This window comes from Nipponia nippon, unplaced genomic scaffold (genome assembly GCF_047370975.1).
Source record: "Nipponia nippon isolate SJK-2023a ecotype South Korea unplaced genomic scaffold, ASM4737097v1 scaffold_4, whole genome shotgun sequence".
NCBI lineage: Eukaryota > Metazoa > Chordata > Aves > Pelecaniformes > Threskiornithidae > Nipponia > Nipponia nippon.
In genome coordinates, this window is record NW_028262358.1 from 103,782,398 (window position 1) to 103,799,431 (window position 17,034).

Here is a 17,034-nt window from a genome sequence, read left to right on the forward strand (position 1 = left end):
AAACAGATCACCCAAGTGAAAAGAATGAAGGGCCCATTGAAGAAAACAGCTGAACAGTCAGAACCCCTGCCTGAATAATGGGCTTGCAGTTGTAGGCGCCAACAAGTTCCATGTTCAGGCAATAAATCTGTGTCTCCTGAGCGCCAACAGAAAATTTAAAAAATGTAATACTTCATTTCTACTGCAGAACAGATTGCTCACTGGGGTTCACTAAGCAGAGTAAAGGCTTTGGGAAAACATCTATTTTCTTTACAATAATAATAGCCACAAAATAACATACGTTGGTATATCCTCACTGTATTTATTTAGCATGAGACAGTTTTTAAACAGCCAATCTTTCTTATTTCCTGACTCATGCAAAGAAAAAAAAATAAAAAATCCCACTATACCTTTTTATGGTAACAGTTAAATTGGACAACTGAAAAAAAGAAGATACTGTTTACATCGCAATTAAACAACTTCAAACCTGCTAGCACAAGATAAAAGCCATGATCTTAGTAGCTTTGGGAAAAAAAGAAGGATTGAACAAATACTTAAAGAAAAGAGGACAGAATTTAGGATGGATAAAATCTTTTTCATCAAAGATGCAAACACTACTTAAAGGCCTTTAAAATAAGCCTTTGCTATGGGCAAATTATTAATAGCTGTCTTTCCAAGCAGCTGGTACTGCCTACTGACCAAGCTCGCTCACTCGCCCAGGTGAATGGCTGACCGATCTTTTAAAGCTGTTCTGGCCTTACCCTGTAAGAACCGGGCATCTTTCAAAAGTAACTACGTGGTCTGGGATCACCACAAGCAACTACGTAACTCCTCCAATACTTAAAGTGTTAATTACAAAGAAACCAAAGACAACTTTAAAACTTCTGAAAAAAAAAACCAAAACCCACAGAACTGGACAGACGTTATTGTGCCGAAGTATTTTTCTCCCGTCTCAAGAAAGCCAATTTAACTGCAGATGCCAACTACAAAGCTGGTGTCGAACACAGTTTTTCAGAAGGGGGAAGGAAAGAATTTCGGGTCCCCCTGGGAGTTCGGATTTTCCATAGCCTTGTCCGTACCTGATTAAAAGGAGAGGGAAGCTGGAGCCGGGCAGCTCCCGATGCCGAAGGACACGAAGAGGCGCACACGCGAGCAAAGCCCCAGCCAAAACCTTGGGGAAGAAACTTCACCAAAGAGCAAGAGCCAGAAGGTTGGACAAGGAGTAAACGCGTTTATTAACGACCCCTTGCACCCTCGCTTCAGTAACCCGCCAAGCCGCCTTACACTGGCAAAACTTACTCAATAACACATTAAAAAAAAGGTCGGGTTTTCCTCTCCCCCACCGAGGCGGGCAGATGCCCCGCAGCCCCAGCGAGGCACCCCCGGGGACGGCGGCGGGAAGCGGGGGGACGGCAGCCCCCGGCCGAGGAGGGGTGGGTGTCTCCCCACGCAACACCCAGCCCTGCCTCGGAGGACGAAACTTTCCGTGACTGACACCGGGGCGAGACCCCGGCGCTCCCCGCCGACTGCAGCCGCCCCGCAGGGAACACCCACCTCCGCCGCCGCCGCCAACAGCTCCGAGGCCGCCGCCCGCTCCGCTCCGCTCCGCTCCCCTCAGCCGGAGCTCCGGCGGCTGCCCGCTCCGCGGCCACGTCACTCGCCCCCACCCCCCCCCCCCCCCCCCGACACCGGCCCGGGCGCTGCCGCCGCCGGGCGCGCACTCACCGCCGAGCGGAGCTCCCGAGCCCTGGCGGGGAGCCGCCCGCCCCCGCCCCGCTCCGGCCCCCGCTGCCGTTACCGCCTCCCCGGGGCCGCCGCCGCTGTTCCCGGCCCGCCGCGCCCCGCCCACTGCCGGGCCTTTCGGGCAGCGCCCGCCGCCATTGGGACAGCGCGAAGCCCCGCCGCCTCCCGGTTGGCGCAGCCGCCCGCCCGTCGCGGCGGGGCGGGGCGGGCGGCCGCGGTGTGTGTGCGCGTCCGCCCCGGACACCGCCGCATTCCTGCCGCCGCATGTGACGGCGGCGGGGCGGGGGCGGCCCCGGGGCACCTGCCGGCGGCGGGCGGCGAGGCGCGGGCCCGGGCCGCAGCTGCCGGCGGCGGGGGCGGTGCGGGCGCCGTCGGCGTGAGGGGCGGAGAGCGGAGCGGCCCGCTGCGGGGGAGCGCGGCCCGGGCCGGGGCTGGAGAGCGGGGCGCCCGCCTAACGGACGCAGCTTTTCTCCCCTCAGCCTCAGCCTCATCCTCGCGCGTGGCCCGCGAGCGTGCTGGGATGCACGCTAGGCCACGGTAGCTCCTTCGGAATCTGATCCCATTTATCAGTTGAGACTCGAATAGTTTTAAAAATTAAAGGTTTTCTAAAGATGCTGGCACCTCGTACCCAACCCTTGGATCTTTGCTCTTCTCTCGTGACTTCCCTCGCAGCAGGCATCGCTGCAGGCCAGCGCCAGCCAAGCCAGCCCTGCAGTCACTGCAAGCCCGGGGCGCACGAGCGTGTAACGCTTGCCCTGAAAGTCACGCCGACCGCCTGTACGTTCACGTGAACGCGACTCGGGACTGAACGTGCCCCTTCCATAAAACTGAGAAGAAAACCTTCGCAAGTTGCAGTTGTTTTGAAAACGTGTACTTTATAACATATCCATGTACCCATCTGTCACACTTCAATTAAAATAAATGCTCTTGAGTACATTATAAGTCCTTGATAGCAATTACAACTATTTAATATTGCTAAGTATTATTTAAAATCTTTGGACCACTTCTAAGTATGAAAATGTCAAGCTAAATGCTGCTCAAAGATCATCCAGCAGCCATCCTTGCCTATTTAAGTGCATTCGTGCTACACCGAGTAATGAAATACGCCCAGATACAGTAAATTCGTTATCATTACATGAAAATGTTAGTAGAAAATGGCGGCATTTCAAAAGACATTTGATTAATCCACCTTTTTTCTACTTTTTTCATTTGTCTATAGTTTAACAACACACATTTACAACTATCCCACGTCTTCATGTAGGTTCATACAACCTGAATTACAAATTAAATATTTAAATGTATTACTTTCCAAAATGTTTCCCTTTTCACAAAGTTATTTCTTTTTAATGCATCATCACAGTGTGAACTTAAAATAGCTCTCACATAGCTCTATAGGCTCTACATAAGAAAGAAAACGAGAAGAGAAGGTTGGGCCATATGTAAAGGTTACGGCCAGGAATACCATTATGGCATTCGGTTTGGCTTCCAGCAGAGAGACCACTTTATCCTGCTGTTTCTGTACTTTTTAAAATATGTTACACTTCACTCACATCCAGCTATTGTTTCAGGAGCTGAAGTGGCAGGGAATCAGTCTTTGGCAAACTGTTTAATAACTGCTTATCACTAGAGGCCACATTAAAGAACAGACACATACCTAGACTAAGTGCAACTAGCTCAATTCCATGATTAAAAATATCATTTTTTAGCAATATCCTTCTCCTTTTGGCAGCCAACTCATTATCCATGTGCATTAATTTCTCCTTTCACTGTTAGAGACGAACTTCAAATCCGTCCTGTAGTCCTTTTCGAAACCCTTTTCATCTTTGAGAGCCACTTCTTTGATTCCGGTGACCACACTTAAATATCCTTCTCTAATTCCAATAAAAAGTCACTGGGGAAACCTCGTTGGACAAATCCAACCATAGCAGATCAACTTAAAAAATAACCTCCACTCTTCCTATTTTCTAAGGCAACATCCTATTAGCAGTCATAATCTTATTGTTGCAATCACAAATTCATTATTTATCCATAATTAGTTGTCGATAATTAGAGTACAGATAACGGCTGTCTCCAGAGTTAACATGAAGCTTTTCATAATCAGGTCCTAAGAAGATGATGTTCAAATTGGTTTTACTGGTGATACATGTACAATGAGGCCTCACTGGAATTTTCTTACTCTCATTGCTGCTTACTGAGACTTCGGCAAAGATACCTCTTGCCTCCAAGCTGCCACAGGTCACACATCTACTCCAGTCCACGTACTGGGCATCTTAAGGACACCGTGGACACTGAGCAGTGTCCTGGCCCCATGCGACGCAATGCTGTGGAGAAGGGACCCCTTTTTTCTCTCCCTGGAAATTGGGGTGGTTGAGTGTAGACTTAAATTGTATGACACCTCAGGACATGGAACATCCTTCCTATGGCTTGCTTTCCAAAAAGCTGAATGAAATCTGAAGAAGATAACTAAAACTTAGGTTACCAAATTATCCAGTTAAGCCTGATTTTCTCGGTTTCCTCCTTCTGTTTACCAGCTGATGTAGCTGGTACTTTCTGTTAGGGAGTTTTCATCCACTGGAAGTTCAGAAATTGTTTCGCGTGTTGTTCTCAACTGTGTACCCCACAAAGAAAATATGTCACCTGCTTATTGTAATCCTTCAGAAACCACTCAAAGCCAGGATATCCAACAGCCTTGCTTAACTTGAGCATCTGCAGAACTCATGCTGAAGACTTGTGAAGTTACACATCCCCTCTACTTCCCTTACCAAACATGGTTGAGTGATGATACTTTTTAAATGTTTATATATATATAAAAATAATTTTTTAAAAAGGCAAACCACACGGCTTTCTTAAATTCAGACTAGTACATCAAAATAACATTTGGTATTATAAAAGCATTGCTCATTCACATCCTGATATGATGCCTGCTGCTGGCCTGTCTTCCAGGTCTCCCTGAAGCACCAGCACCACTACTGGGAGACAGTTTATCAATTCTGAGCATACCAGTACAGGTTAACCTGACAACTGAGTTTTATAATACTGTGATGTTTTACCAGCACTAGAACTTCTTTCATGAACGCCTTTAAAAACTCTCTGCTTACGAGGAGTCTTTGCAAGTCAAATTCTCAGACAGCCAATTCAGACAGACTAGGTACAAATTTTCCTAAATTTTAATATTCCTCAGCACCATGGTCCTCATGTTACATCAGCTTGTTATTGTCATGGGTGGCCTATGAGCAATAGTACAGCCGATGCCATAACTTATGGTGGTGGGTTGACCTTGGCCAACAGCCAGACCCCCACCCAGCCGCTCGCTCACTCCCTCTCCTCAACAGGACAGGGGAAGAAAATAAGATGGAAAGCTCGTGCGTCAAAATGAAGACAGGAAGATCACTTAGCAACTACTGTCATGGGCCAAACAGACTCCGGTTGGAGAAATTTGATTGATTGCCAATAAAAATTAGAGTAGAATGGCAAGAAACAAAGACAAAAGTAAGAACTCCTCCCTCCCCGCCATCTTCCCAGGCTCAACTTCACTCCTTCATTCCCGACTCCTCTGCCTCCCCCAGCCGGAGGGGCACGGTGGGATGGGGAATGGGGGTTGCGGTCAGTCCGTAACAGCTCCTCTCTGCCACTCCTTCCTCCTCACATTTCTCCCCTGCTCCAGCGTGGGTCCTTCCCACAGGCTGCAGTTCTTCAGGATAAACCTGCTCCTGCATGGGCTCCTCCAGAGGCTGCAGGGGAATCTCTGCTCCGGTGCCTGGAGCACCTCCTCCCCCTCCTACTCCTCTCACTTTTTTCCTTACCCCTTATTTTGCCCGTGTCATGTTTTTACCCTTTCTTAAATATTTTCCCCCGAGGCGCCCCCACCGTGGCCGCGGGGCTCAGCCGTGCCCTGCGGTGGGTCGGTTGGAGCCGGCTGGAACCGGCTGTGTCCAGCTTGGGGCAGCCCCGGCCTCTCCTCACAGAGGCCGCCCTGCAGCCCCCGCTGCCAGTGCCTGGGCACCTGCGCCCCGTACAGTAATATGCACAATTTACTTCTATAACACCCAATTCGTACTTTTCGTTATTTCACCGTGCTTTGATGGCTCTGCTTCATTCGGAAGCTGAGGAATGGAAAAACTTGAATGACTTTGCTGCCAGAGGGGGACCACGAAGCACTAAGGTCATGCAGCCGTGAAAGGCAAGTGCAACCTTCGGCTGAAGCAGAGCTATTCCCAGTGGTGGAAAGGAAGTACTGGTGTGATACAAGGTACTGAGAAGGCTTTGTATGAAATACCATGTACAAGTTTAAGCTGCCAACATTTAAGAAAAAGGAATTCAAGTGGGAAAAGTGGCAAACAAAAAGTATTAGGATGGCTAGGAAAATAAAAGAGCAGACCGATTTGTACTCATGAGGATGCAAAAGAGCCCCCAGGGGTAAAAAATAATTATGTAAGATAAAAAGGCAATGATAATACAAGAATAAATTACTATGAATTAGAACACACTGTAGGCTCCTTCAGCCGTGGGCAATACATTGCTTGGGAACTTTGATGTCCTAAAAAAGGTCCTCAAACTTATCCTGAACCAGTGTCACAGTGACACTTAAAACAATATGTTGCTGAGAAAAAAAGAAGAGTTAAAGCATCAGACGATCTACATAACCAATGTCCAACTGCAACCTGGTCAGCACCGTACAACCTAACAACCAGCCTCAGCTACCTCATCCCAAAGCCTCCTAATTTTTTTCATATTTATTTCCTATGACTCCTAAGCAAGGCTGTTGCTGCTTTCCAGGATACACTTTCTTCCTGTAATTATGACTCACAAGACAAGATGATCAAGCATTTGTTAGATGCTCCATGTCTACTCTACACAAACCACTTCTCTGTAGTTTTGTATTTTGCCTGCATGGCTTTGTTTTTCCAGGTATCGTAGTTACCACCTCAATTTACTCTTAAAAGATCCTGACAGCAGAACTGCATGGTCCAGAAATACAGGAAAGTCAACCCTCTACCTTCTACAAAATTAGTCCCTTCTCAGGTATATTCTTTCCTCCCGCTCGGTACAAGCCCCATGCTTAAACTTCAGTAAGCACAGCTTTGGTGACAAAATGCATTCACATGGTAAAGTGCTTTTGGCAGCAGAAGTAGCAAAGCAGGAGAGGGAAGTTGCAGACCTATATAGCAATAGGAATACAGAAGTCAGGTTGAGTGAGTACCTGGAGCTGCCACAATCAATTATCAGTACTAAAACAAGGCACATCCTCGCAAGTCTTTACAGCAAATGTCAAAGGACATATTGGTGAAAAGTGTCAGCCTATATGGCGCTAATGTGAAAGAAGCATTCAAAAGAGCAGAGGCAGCTAAAGAGAGAATCATATGAGGAAATAAATCTTTCAGACCAGAAGTAATGCATCCTTTATCTGATAAAGCTAGTATCAAATTTCCACTCTCTCTGCTCCGGTCATACCCCTAAGGACTCAGAAGTGACCCTAGCTGACTCAGCAGCACACACGCACACACAAAGATAGCAGCAAGCAATGGCACGGCCAGTTCCCTTGCTTTCTTCTTCTTTGTGGACATGCGAGCAGGCCCCACTCCTTTCCTTTCAAGCTAGGCCTGTCTGCCACCTTGAACACTGCGATGTCCTTGCACGTTTGCTGCATCGTTATCTTTGTCATTCCACCTCACTCAGCACTGTTTCACTGACGGAGACCAGGAAGGCACAATGTGCTGCAAGAACACTTGTTTCTGCTCTGACACAACCGCTAGCAGCACACACAAATTAGTCAATCGGATCCAGAGCGTGCAATGTCTCTTCCAACACTGGAAATCCATCTGGCAGCCGACAACTAGAGCAACAGGCATAATTTACTTCATTCATGACCATCACTTATTTTTTGTTGCAAATTATCAACTTAAATACCAGTGCCATGACACAAGATCAGAAGATTGTAATGGCTGAATAACACTGTCAGCATAAGTGTGCTCTAACGCTTTTCTGGGAATATGGTAAGAACTACTAAGTAAAATATATTTACTTAGTAAATATATTTATTATTATTTATTTTAATATATTTAATTGAAAACATCTGAATAGCAAAACATTAACAACATTTAAATTCCTTTTACATATTATTTACCCAAAAAAAAAGGACTTATTAATACAAATACTATTACGCATTGTTCTTCTCGTCCCAGTCTGTACCCACACACATTCCACAGTTAGCAGAGCTTTACACATGAATGTCTTACTTCTGCTTCAGTTAATCTGGAGGACTTCACTGCAGAGGCAGCTAGCAAAATTATGCCAGCCAGTTGCTTACACAGTGCATTCTCATAAGAATAATTAAAATGTCAGTAATGACGCTATTTTCCTTTAACTCACTAATGCTAAAAAGCATCAGGAATTAATTCCTGCAAAGCACCACGTACACATTTAATGCTAGGATTGTATTTTGTTATTTAGCAATGCGACAAGTTGTTGGTTTTCAGTTTTTTTGTTGTTTTGGTTTTGGTTTGTTTTTTTTTTAAATTAATGTGGCTCATAACTAAACCATGAAGTGTCTTCGCAGTTAGAGCCTAATGCAGAAATAGACCATACACTTCAAATATAGAAGCCAGAAGGGTCATTTCCAAGTGATGCTTTTTAACCGTTTTTAATATATACTTACATATACCACACTTCCTAGTGTTTTAGTCATGTAACTAAACATGCTCATGTTAATATATGTTAAATGTTGGTGAAGGGACATTAGTTTACAAGGTTTTGTAGCTATTTCCATGGATATGACGTTACCTTTGTCAAGTTTAACTGAATATTTCAAAATAAACAAGTCATCTTTTTAGAACACGCACTGCAAAACCCGTTTAAGCTACAAATAGCAAGTAAAAAATAATAGCCATTATTTTAATCAGTAAATGAAACTCACGGTAGACAATTATTCAATAAAATACTTTTATTTATGTACACAGTGTAAAGATGGTGTATCATTCAAACGTTGTATTTTATAAGAGCATACTTGAATTTGATTAACACTTCTAAATTACTTTAAGTGAACTTGAGGTTAAGAAAGGTGTCTTATAACTGTACATGACATCGATATTTAATCAGCGTTATCAGGAAAAAGCAAAAAACCCTGAAAGATTTGGACATGGGTATTTAATGGAAGAAGGGCCCAACAGTACGTGCTGAAAAGTATTAGACAAAGACATCACTGTGGTAATGTGACTGCTGCAAGATCATGACCGGTACTGCAAGTAAGAGTAAACCTTACAGAAAAATTGATGGGTGGGAGGGGAAACGACAACAGATTTTGGAAAAAACATAAGACAGGACACAAATGGAGGCAAACACAAACTGTGATTTAGGAATGCTGTACGAAGACAGTAAGAACCAGATGCCTGGCTAGGGTGTCTTAGATCAGACATTTTTCTTTAAAAAAAACCAAAACAAAACCAACACCAACAAAAAAACTCCATACACAAAAAAAAAAACCCAAACACCTCCACCCTGTCATAGTTTGTTCTTTGTTTTGGGTTTGTGGGTTTTTTTTAAAAGCTTTAGACAGAAAGGTGACACAAACAGCACTCCTTGAATAAGCTTGTCCAAAGAGAAAGCAGGATGAAGTCTCTAATAGTCACCTAGGCAAACAAAAAATTCACTCAAAAACATATTATGCAAGAGTTTTCCAAATCATGGGGCAGCAGCACACCCTGTGACCAGATCCAGCCACTACTGAAGCTGACTGAATCCTTCTACATTGGATTGCGGATGAGGCCTTCTAAGAGAGGCCCAATAGGACTGGGATTAGTTTCACATTAACAAAATTTATAAACAAACTATGGCTTGTCTATCTTTGGGTTGAAAAGCAGCACTTCATTATAGGAGTAATTAGATGCCACAACCCTCAGTTAGAGAACTTTGCCAGTCTTGTTTCAGAGCAATGAGACAGTCATCCACAATCATAAACCAGCAAATCCTCTTGAAGGGAGCAGCCAAAAGGCAATGAAGAAACATTTGAGTATAAGAAAAACAGGCTCTGTGTAACAGAACTGGTAACTCCAACTCTAGGCCATCAAGATGAAGAAGAAAGGTTGTCTGCATTTTTATGTCCTGCTATATTTCTAGCTGGACTGTAAAATCCCCTCACCCCTCAAACCAACAGAAATAAAATAGTGCTGTTATTTGCTTTATTGCATAGCTGTCTTGTTCTAGCAGGTCTAGCAGTCTTTAGGTTAACAGGTGCTCTTAAGTATTATTAATTATATAGTTAAAACATGCAAAAGATTTTTGAGATATGCCGTAACAGTCTTTGCGTGAAAAAAACTCACACTAAGATGCATACTAAAAAGATTACCTTATTACGATAAAAAATACTTTTAATGAAAGATTTAAAATCCACTTAACATTCCACAAATTAATAATAAAAAATATTAAACTTTGGAAGTCTGGTGCCACTGACGTAACTAGCCACCTGTCCGCTTGGACCACGGATAATCTCTTTATTCAGCCCCAATTCACTACTAACCCCAACCCTCCATATTCTTTTATTTTAGCACATAGAAACTTCACCTCCTTTAGCCAGACACTAGAAGAATTACATACTGGGCCCAAACTTACTTCTGTTCTGATGCTTCCGTTTTGTGTTAGGATTGTTCAGAATTCTGTAGCTGGGATTTTTATAATTATTACCTTGTTTTATCGAATCCAGACCTTTAAGTTTTAAGCTGCATAGAGCACACCATCATTTTGACATCTGGTGACTTACCCTCCGCCTTCCCCCCTGGAACTCCTGCAAGTGAGGTTTGGATTCTGCAAGATACGCATTCGGATCACATATTTGGGTTCTGTTTCTGTTCACCCCTCTGCTTTCTTCTAAAGTACTTTTAACATTACTCTCCACACACAACCCCTCAGGAGAAGTACATAATTTTAAGCTTTAAAGAGCCCTTTTTTCTATAGGATGGTGTCCAGACAGGCAACACTGCCAAAACACAGCAACCTCGTTCTGGCCTGCTCAGAAATAAGAAGGTAGCACAAAATTTAGATTTTCTCTATTGAGTATCAGCAGGATAACAGATAAGAGTTGCTGTGTAAAACTACTATGACCCTCTCAGCCTAGTTTTGAACGTGCAATTTCAGATATTCACCACTTCATCACTGTCAACAAGATCTGGCTATCCGTTTGTGACCTAATGGTAAGAAGTTTCCTCTCCCTCACAGAGCAGCTCTTCAACTCTGTGCTCACACAGAGTGAATTAGGGGACACAGCAACCTGACCACTAGCTTCTTCCCTTCACTCAGAACAAAATCAAAGACACTCCCACCAAAAATTAATAAAATGGGGTTGTTTACAGCAGTGTTTCCCTCACACATTTAAAACAATATGGTCCACCACAGATCAGTACACAAAGCCTCTAACACATGCCTTCACCTAAAGTTCTTCACAGCTTGGGCTTGCCCAGTCTTACTACTTTGGAAAATGAATCTGTGTAGCAGTCACGTCACACTACACGACAAAGTTTCAAATGACGGGCTTTTTATCTCACTAGCTCAGTGCGCCAAAATTAATTAATATCTTTGCCATTCTCCTGCCACTAGGCGTCACTCTCTTCTATTGTGATCTTTATACCTTCATCCGCTGTCCAACATTCCACCCAGGAACCGTCAGACCAATACTATTAGTGGGAGAACATCCACCACAATTTGCTAAGCTCCTATCTAAAAAGTAACCCTATTCCTTAGGTCTAGGAAAGATTTAGTCATGTGGCAGACAAAATGCAAAGGATTGTTAGCGTCACTTTGTATGTTCTTCGAAGTAAAATAAAAATACTAAAAGAACAACTGAACTCCTAAAGGAGGTGATATGGGCTTTCCTCCACAGAGGAGTCACCTCAGATTCTAAAACCCTCTAAGAGAATTTCCAAAAATAAGAGGAACCATAACAGGAGCACTAGGGGAACTAACTGCATGACTGCTCATGTGGGACCTACAAAGAAAATTTTACCAATCAACCAGCAATCTTTTCAAGGATGAAACACAGTCAAACGTTCTATCGTTGCCTCTTGTATTTCACTGATTTCAAGTCCAGAAGGGACCACTATGATTAGCTAGTTAGACCACCAGTATAACAAATGCCTGCATCCCCACATGCATGTTTGTGGTGGATATGAACTCCTCCAATACTGAGGACAACCTGGAAAAAACTACAACTCACTTTGACAGTGAACACTCAAACAATTATCTTCCTCAAGTGCACTTAAAAGAAAAAAGAAACAAACAAACAAAAACCCCAAACCCAGCCATGACTGCATTCTACCACTCACCAATTCAGCCACTTGGAATGATTTAATGGCACACAGGAACTAGGTACCCATGCATACCTAACTTGGGTCATAATCGATCTTAATAAACAACGTAATTTCCAGTATCAGTACCTCCAATGTATGTGAAATAGGATTCAAGCTAAACTTGATTCAAGCTGAGCTTAATCGACAAATTAACTGTAAAGTCACTTGGAACTATTAGGACAAAGGAAACCATTAGACAGCATGTCACTACTAAATCATGAAATACTGTCCAACCTGACAAAATTGTGGGTGTAATTCATAACTAAGAGGTTGAAGATCTTATGTGTATGCATTTATGAAACACAAACAATGCTTTTAAATACTTCTGATGCATACAGAATACTACCAGCAAGGAATCACTGTGTTAATGAGCTTCTTGCAAAAGGTTCTACTTCATGGGCAAAGAACTACTTCCCGTTGTATTCTTCCACTATCCTACTAGGAAAGAGCTGTTTCAGTGTTACATCCTCTTCTTTTGATGTGTTTCACCATTTAATGTTCCATTTTCTGTTGCTTTATTTTCAAAGTTCCAGTCAGTTGGGCTGAGGAGTTGCTGCGTTTTTTTGTATGTCCAGTATGGGTTAAGTATTAGTGTAACGGCAAATAATCCCGAGAATAAAACAATAAAATGAATAAGTCCCAGATTTTCTATCACAGCATTCCAATTGAAAATACACACCCACCACATATGGTAAGTAAGAATCATGCGGCAGTGAAACAGGTGGATCATCACCCACTGGTTTGCCTTCCAGAAAAAGGTATTAGCACAGCCAGCCTAGAAAAAACAAGAACAGAAAGTATGCAAAGTGAGATTGTTACTTCAAGATAAGGAACTGAGGAATCTGTAGAACTACTGCAAATATCCAGCTTTCACACACACACGCTCTCAGGCATTTTTTCCACGTAGAGCTATGATATTCCCCATGCATACGGCATCTCAAACTCTGAATGAATCTATACCATCTCACTATCCGCACAGCATCACACAGAAACCTATATGAAGGACTACAGAAATACCATCACGACAAAAGCAGGTATCACAATAACACGGGTATCAGTTAGATGAACGCAGTCTTGCTGAAAAGCTATCTAGACAAACCACACAGATTACCTATGGACGAGTGAGATGCATGAGAACTGTCACAAACATAATTTGAAAATTATCACGTTCTTACCTTTAGAAGCATCCAGGAAATGCACGTTGAGGGAGTACTCATCTCCAGCAACATTCCCATCAAAGGCAGATAATGTCCAGACTTCACATTAATTACTAGACCAGCCAAGCCACCGAAAGCAAGCAAGTGATGAACTACCAAGAATACATCAAACGTTCTATAAATAATGTTGGACATGTGAACAGCTACATTTTCAAGCAAGAAAAATCCAGCAGCTATTAAACAGTTAAACCAACTCCACTTTTGCTGTGAATACACTTTGTCAGCATGAAAAACAGGATCTATAAGCAAAGCCCATAACCCAGCAACACAACTCTGAAGTCCAAACACACCACGTGTGACCGCCATATTCCAAAACACCTTCTCCTTTGCTGACAAGGCACGGTAAGTGGTACTCGTCCATGAAGACAACCAGTGAGACAGAAGAAATACTCCCAAGTAGATTAAAAAACCAGCAGCTAAAAATGTCAAACGAACTTCCCATAAGAGATAGTCCCAGTCAAAAATGGTCCCAAACACTGGATCCTCATTTGCAGGATTCATTTCTTCTTTTTTACAGAGCAAAGCCTTCCAATGGGCTTGATGCTTCTCACCCGCACTATAGTCTCCTTTATGCCTATTCAGCCTCTTCTATTATGCAAACCAGAAACCATGAACTCTTCTTTTCCATCTGGAACAAGAAGAAAAAAATTAAGTGAATTTTTAAGTCATCCACATACATAGCTTCTGAACCATAGAGAACTCACTTCCACTGCAGTTACGACTTTGGTCCTGTTGCCATTAGGAAGGCATCCCAAAGACAGGTAGACAGCCAGACCAAAAAACTCAAGCAATGTTTTTAACAATTAGCCTGCAAAAATCTGTACTAGTACAAAGTAATGCACTGAAACAAAAGCTGAAGAGGGCAAAGTAGGAAGGCAAGAAAGAGGAAGAGAAGCATACAAGAAGCAAACCCTGTTTTCTCTACTTGTGAAACTTTTATTTCAACAGCAGCGTGGAGTTATTCTCCTACTCCATTATTCTCCTACTCCCCTGCTTTCCCCTCACTGATTTTCCACCCATTCCTATGGCTTTGGGTGCAATTCAGAATCTCAAATACAGATCCCAGACATAAAACCACAAAAACTTAATCCAGTAAGCCAGACCGCTTACACAGAAAAGGGCTTTCAGGATCATATCTCAAAACAAGACTTTGCAATCAGTTTCTGAATATTAAACCACTTTCCAACAGAAAACATACTCCAAAAATGCAAGAAGAGTATGGAATGCAGACAAGCAACATTAATATGTATTATTAACAACATTGACGTAATTAACTGAACAGCCCAGCAGTAAGTGCCTCAAGTTAGCTGAAACTTCCTGAACACAGCATAGTTCAGAACCAAAGGTTTGTGGGGAGAGAAAAGCCAGATAATACTGAAATATTTGAATGCCAGATCATTTTATGAACAATTTAGGCGGTATCAGCATGGCCACTAGACCCACCGGAGCCTGTAAATGCTCAGAACCACAGTGCGTTTGGGAGTTTGGTGGGAGCTAGATGAGAAAGCCAGAACGACCACCGAGCACTGAGCCCTTGGTGAGATGCGCCCGCCTTGCTTCACCATGCACCAAATGCCACCGCCACAACCCAGACCCTGCAGGGACCTGCTCACCCTGGCCTCTGCTCGCAGAGGCCCCCCTCCAGGGAGCGGCGGGGGAGCGGACTGCCAGCGCCGCTCCGAGGGCCCCAGACCTAACAGGACGGACTCGAAGGTGGAGTCCCACCAGCCCCTCCCCCCCCCCCCCCCCCGCCATCTCCCGGGGGAAAACCGGGGTAACACACGCTCATCCGATGGCACGAAAACAGGGCCTGAGCAGCGCGACCCACTGCGGCAAGCCCTGGCTCCAGCCGGGCCGCCATAGCTCCTCCGCCCCCACGCAAACACCGGCAGCGACACCAACGCCCCACGCCCCGTCCCGCCCTGCCCCCGCCGCCGCCGAGCCCCTCACGCAGGCCGGGAGGGCCGGCCCCGGCGCCCAAGACCTCGCTCACACCCGCCGCTCCTCACCCACAGCGCTCCCCGCGATGGCGGGCCGGCCCTTCCTGGCTCCGGGACCGCCGGCCTCCCGGCAGCGCCCGGTCCCACCGGCCGCGGGAGGCCCGACCCGCCGCGACGCCCACAACCAGCGCCCTCCGCGGGGCCGCCGCCGCACGCCCCCCTGCGCATGCGCCGCGCGCCGCCCCCGCCCGCAGGGCGCTGGCCCGGCGGCACGAACCACCGGGAGCCTGGGGGGGGGGGGGTGCGGCTATACCACTCGGGCGGGGGGGGGGGCAGGCGGCCGGGGAGCGCGGTCCGGCGGGGCGGGGGGCGGCGGGCGGCGGGCGGCGGGCGTCGCTCCAGGCGGGAGCCGTGGTTAGACGGGGGTTTTCTTCACCTAACAGCAGGCTCATCACCACCACTGAAAAGTTAATAATGTTTAACAGATGCCTGTTCAGCAATAAAAATAATAAAAAAAGAAGTAGCAGTGATGCCATAGCCAATACCTCTACCTGTGATTATCCAATTTCATTACATACAGCAAATTATTAAATGGATGTCATGGAGTTCTGCTACATGATTCTCTCCATACTTGTGAAAATTGGTGCTGTCATCCCAGTGACTCAGCCCGGCTGGGCCTTGCGAGCATCACCGGGGAGCGCCACCGAAAGCACAGCGGGCTGTGCCCGGCCCCGCGCCTGGGACTTCGTTTGGCTTCGGCAGGCGTGGCGGGACTGGCGGTGACCGCAAGGTTCACCAGGGAAAAGCTCAGTCCCATAACGGACCAAGTGGCTCCACCAAAAAATAAAGTCAAGCCACAACTTCTCTTACACAAAGGACTGGCCTAGATCAGCCATGATCCTAAGCTGGGTCGACCTGTGGTGAGAGACCTGAGCTGGGAAATCAGTCCTGGAAGCCTGACGGGTGCTCGGTTTCCAGCCGGGGAGAGGGAAGTGCCGCCATTCCCTGTGGAAAACTGGCTCCCACCACAGCAGCAGGATAACTGGGCAGGAGGGGTTTTGTGTGTTTGCTTTTAGTTGCTACTGCGATAACCCTGTCCCTGACGGACCCCTCCCAAGCTCTGTGAAAAGTAAGATCTGTCCATAGGCCACCTCCGTAGTCTAGATAACGGGCAGCCAGCCCCAGCTGTTTATGGGAAACGGCTGGGAACAAAATCTGCTGCGTCTGTCTCCTTTTAACGTGCGGAGTGTGAGGCGTTACACCATCCCCCCCAGCTCCTCTACAGGCAGCCCCACGGGAGAGCAGGGCCTGGCCGAAGCCTCGCCCGCGCAGCCAGGAGGTGCCCGTGTGCCCTGAGGGCAGGCACCCACCGCTCCGCTCCGCTGCCCGGAACTTCATCTCTGCCCAGGAGGCCCAGGCCCAGCGGTAAATGCAGGGCAAGAAATTTCAGCCAAAATACCTATTTCATGCAAAGAGCACACTCGTGATCAAGTGACAGAGATGCTAATGATGTGGGCTAGCAAGTTCTGTCTTGTAGACAGAAGGATTCATCTTCGCACAAAAGCAAGAGTAAGTTGTTTGCAAAGCTCTGGGATACGGTCAGAGCTGTTTACTAACTCTGAAGGGGAAAACGGGCTACAGGGCCTGAGAGATGCCAAGGAGAAGAACAGGAGGAGCTGTCACTTGGGTAGTGCTTCCTAGCTGGTGGTGGATATTCATTTAATAACTTCTGTTCCCTAACAGATGCCGGATCTGTCCTGGGTAACATGGAAAGGATGAGACAGCTGAACAAGCAAAAGCTGGGTGAGCTATTGTTGGAAG

General features: G+C 45.7%; 2 protein-coding genes across 15 annotated transcripts in view; both read right to left on the reverse strand.

The window, feature by feature from the left end:
• Window positions 1-1,841, reverse strand: part of ARHGEF10 (Rho guanine nucleotide exchange factor 10) — a 127,299-nt gene extending 125,458 nt beyond the window's left edge. For 10 of the 14 annotated variants that reach the window (XR_015708215.1, XM_087774733.1, XM_087774730.1 and 7 more), the window contains exon 1: window positions 1,534-1,650. The gene's annotated coding sequence lies outside the window, so the exon portion shown is untranslated. Of the gene's footprint in view, window positions 1-1,533; window positions 1,651-1,704 lie in introns of those variants that run through there. The other 4 variants (XM_087774734.1, XM_087774731.1, XM_087774723.1 and 1 more) reach the window with 2 other exon arrangements.
• Window positions 1,842-10,053: 8,212 nt separating this feature from the next.
• Window positions 10,054-15,426, reverse strand: CLN8 (CLN8 transmembrane ER and ERGIC protein). The gene is made up of 3 exons (XM_087776737.1): window positions 15,283-15,426; window positions 13,232-13,901; window positions 10,054-12,831 (listed from the first exon to the last, which is right to left on the reverse strand). Exons 2-3 carry the CDS (start codon window positions 13,772-13,774, stop codon window positions 12,517-12,519), a joined length of 858 nt encoding a protein of 285 aa, XP_087632863.1. The 5' UTR covers window positions 13,775-13,901; window positions 15,283-15,426; the 3' UTR covers window positions 10,054-12,516.
• Between the last annotated feature and the right edge of the window lie 1,608 nt (window positions 15,427-17,034).

What these genes read in the sequence shown, in the direction of transcription:
- CLN8 (XM_087776737.1), bottom strand. Translation starts at nt 13,774, where the DNA reads ATGAATCCTGCAAATGAGGATCCAGTGTTTGGGACCATTTTTGACTGG. An exon ending in TTTCCTGGATGCTTCTAAAG is followed by an intron (nt 12,832 to 13,231) that starts GTAAGAACGTGA and finishes TGTTTTTTCTAG; the next exon opens with GCTGGCTGTGCTAATACCTT.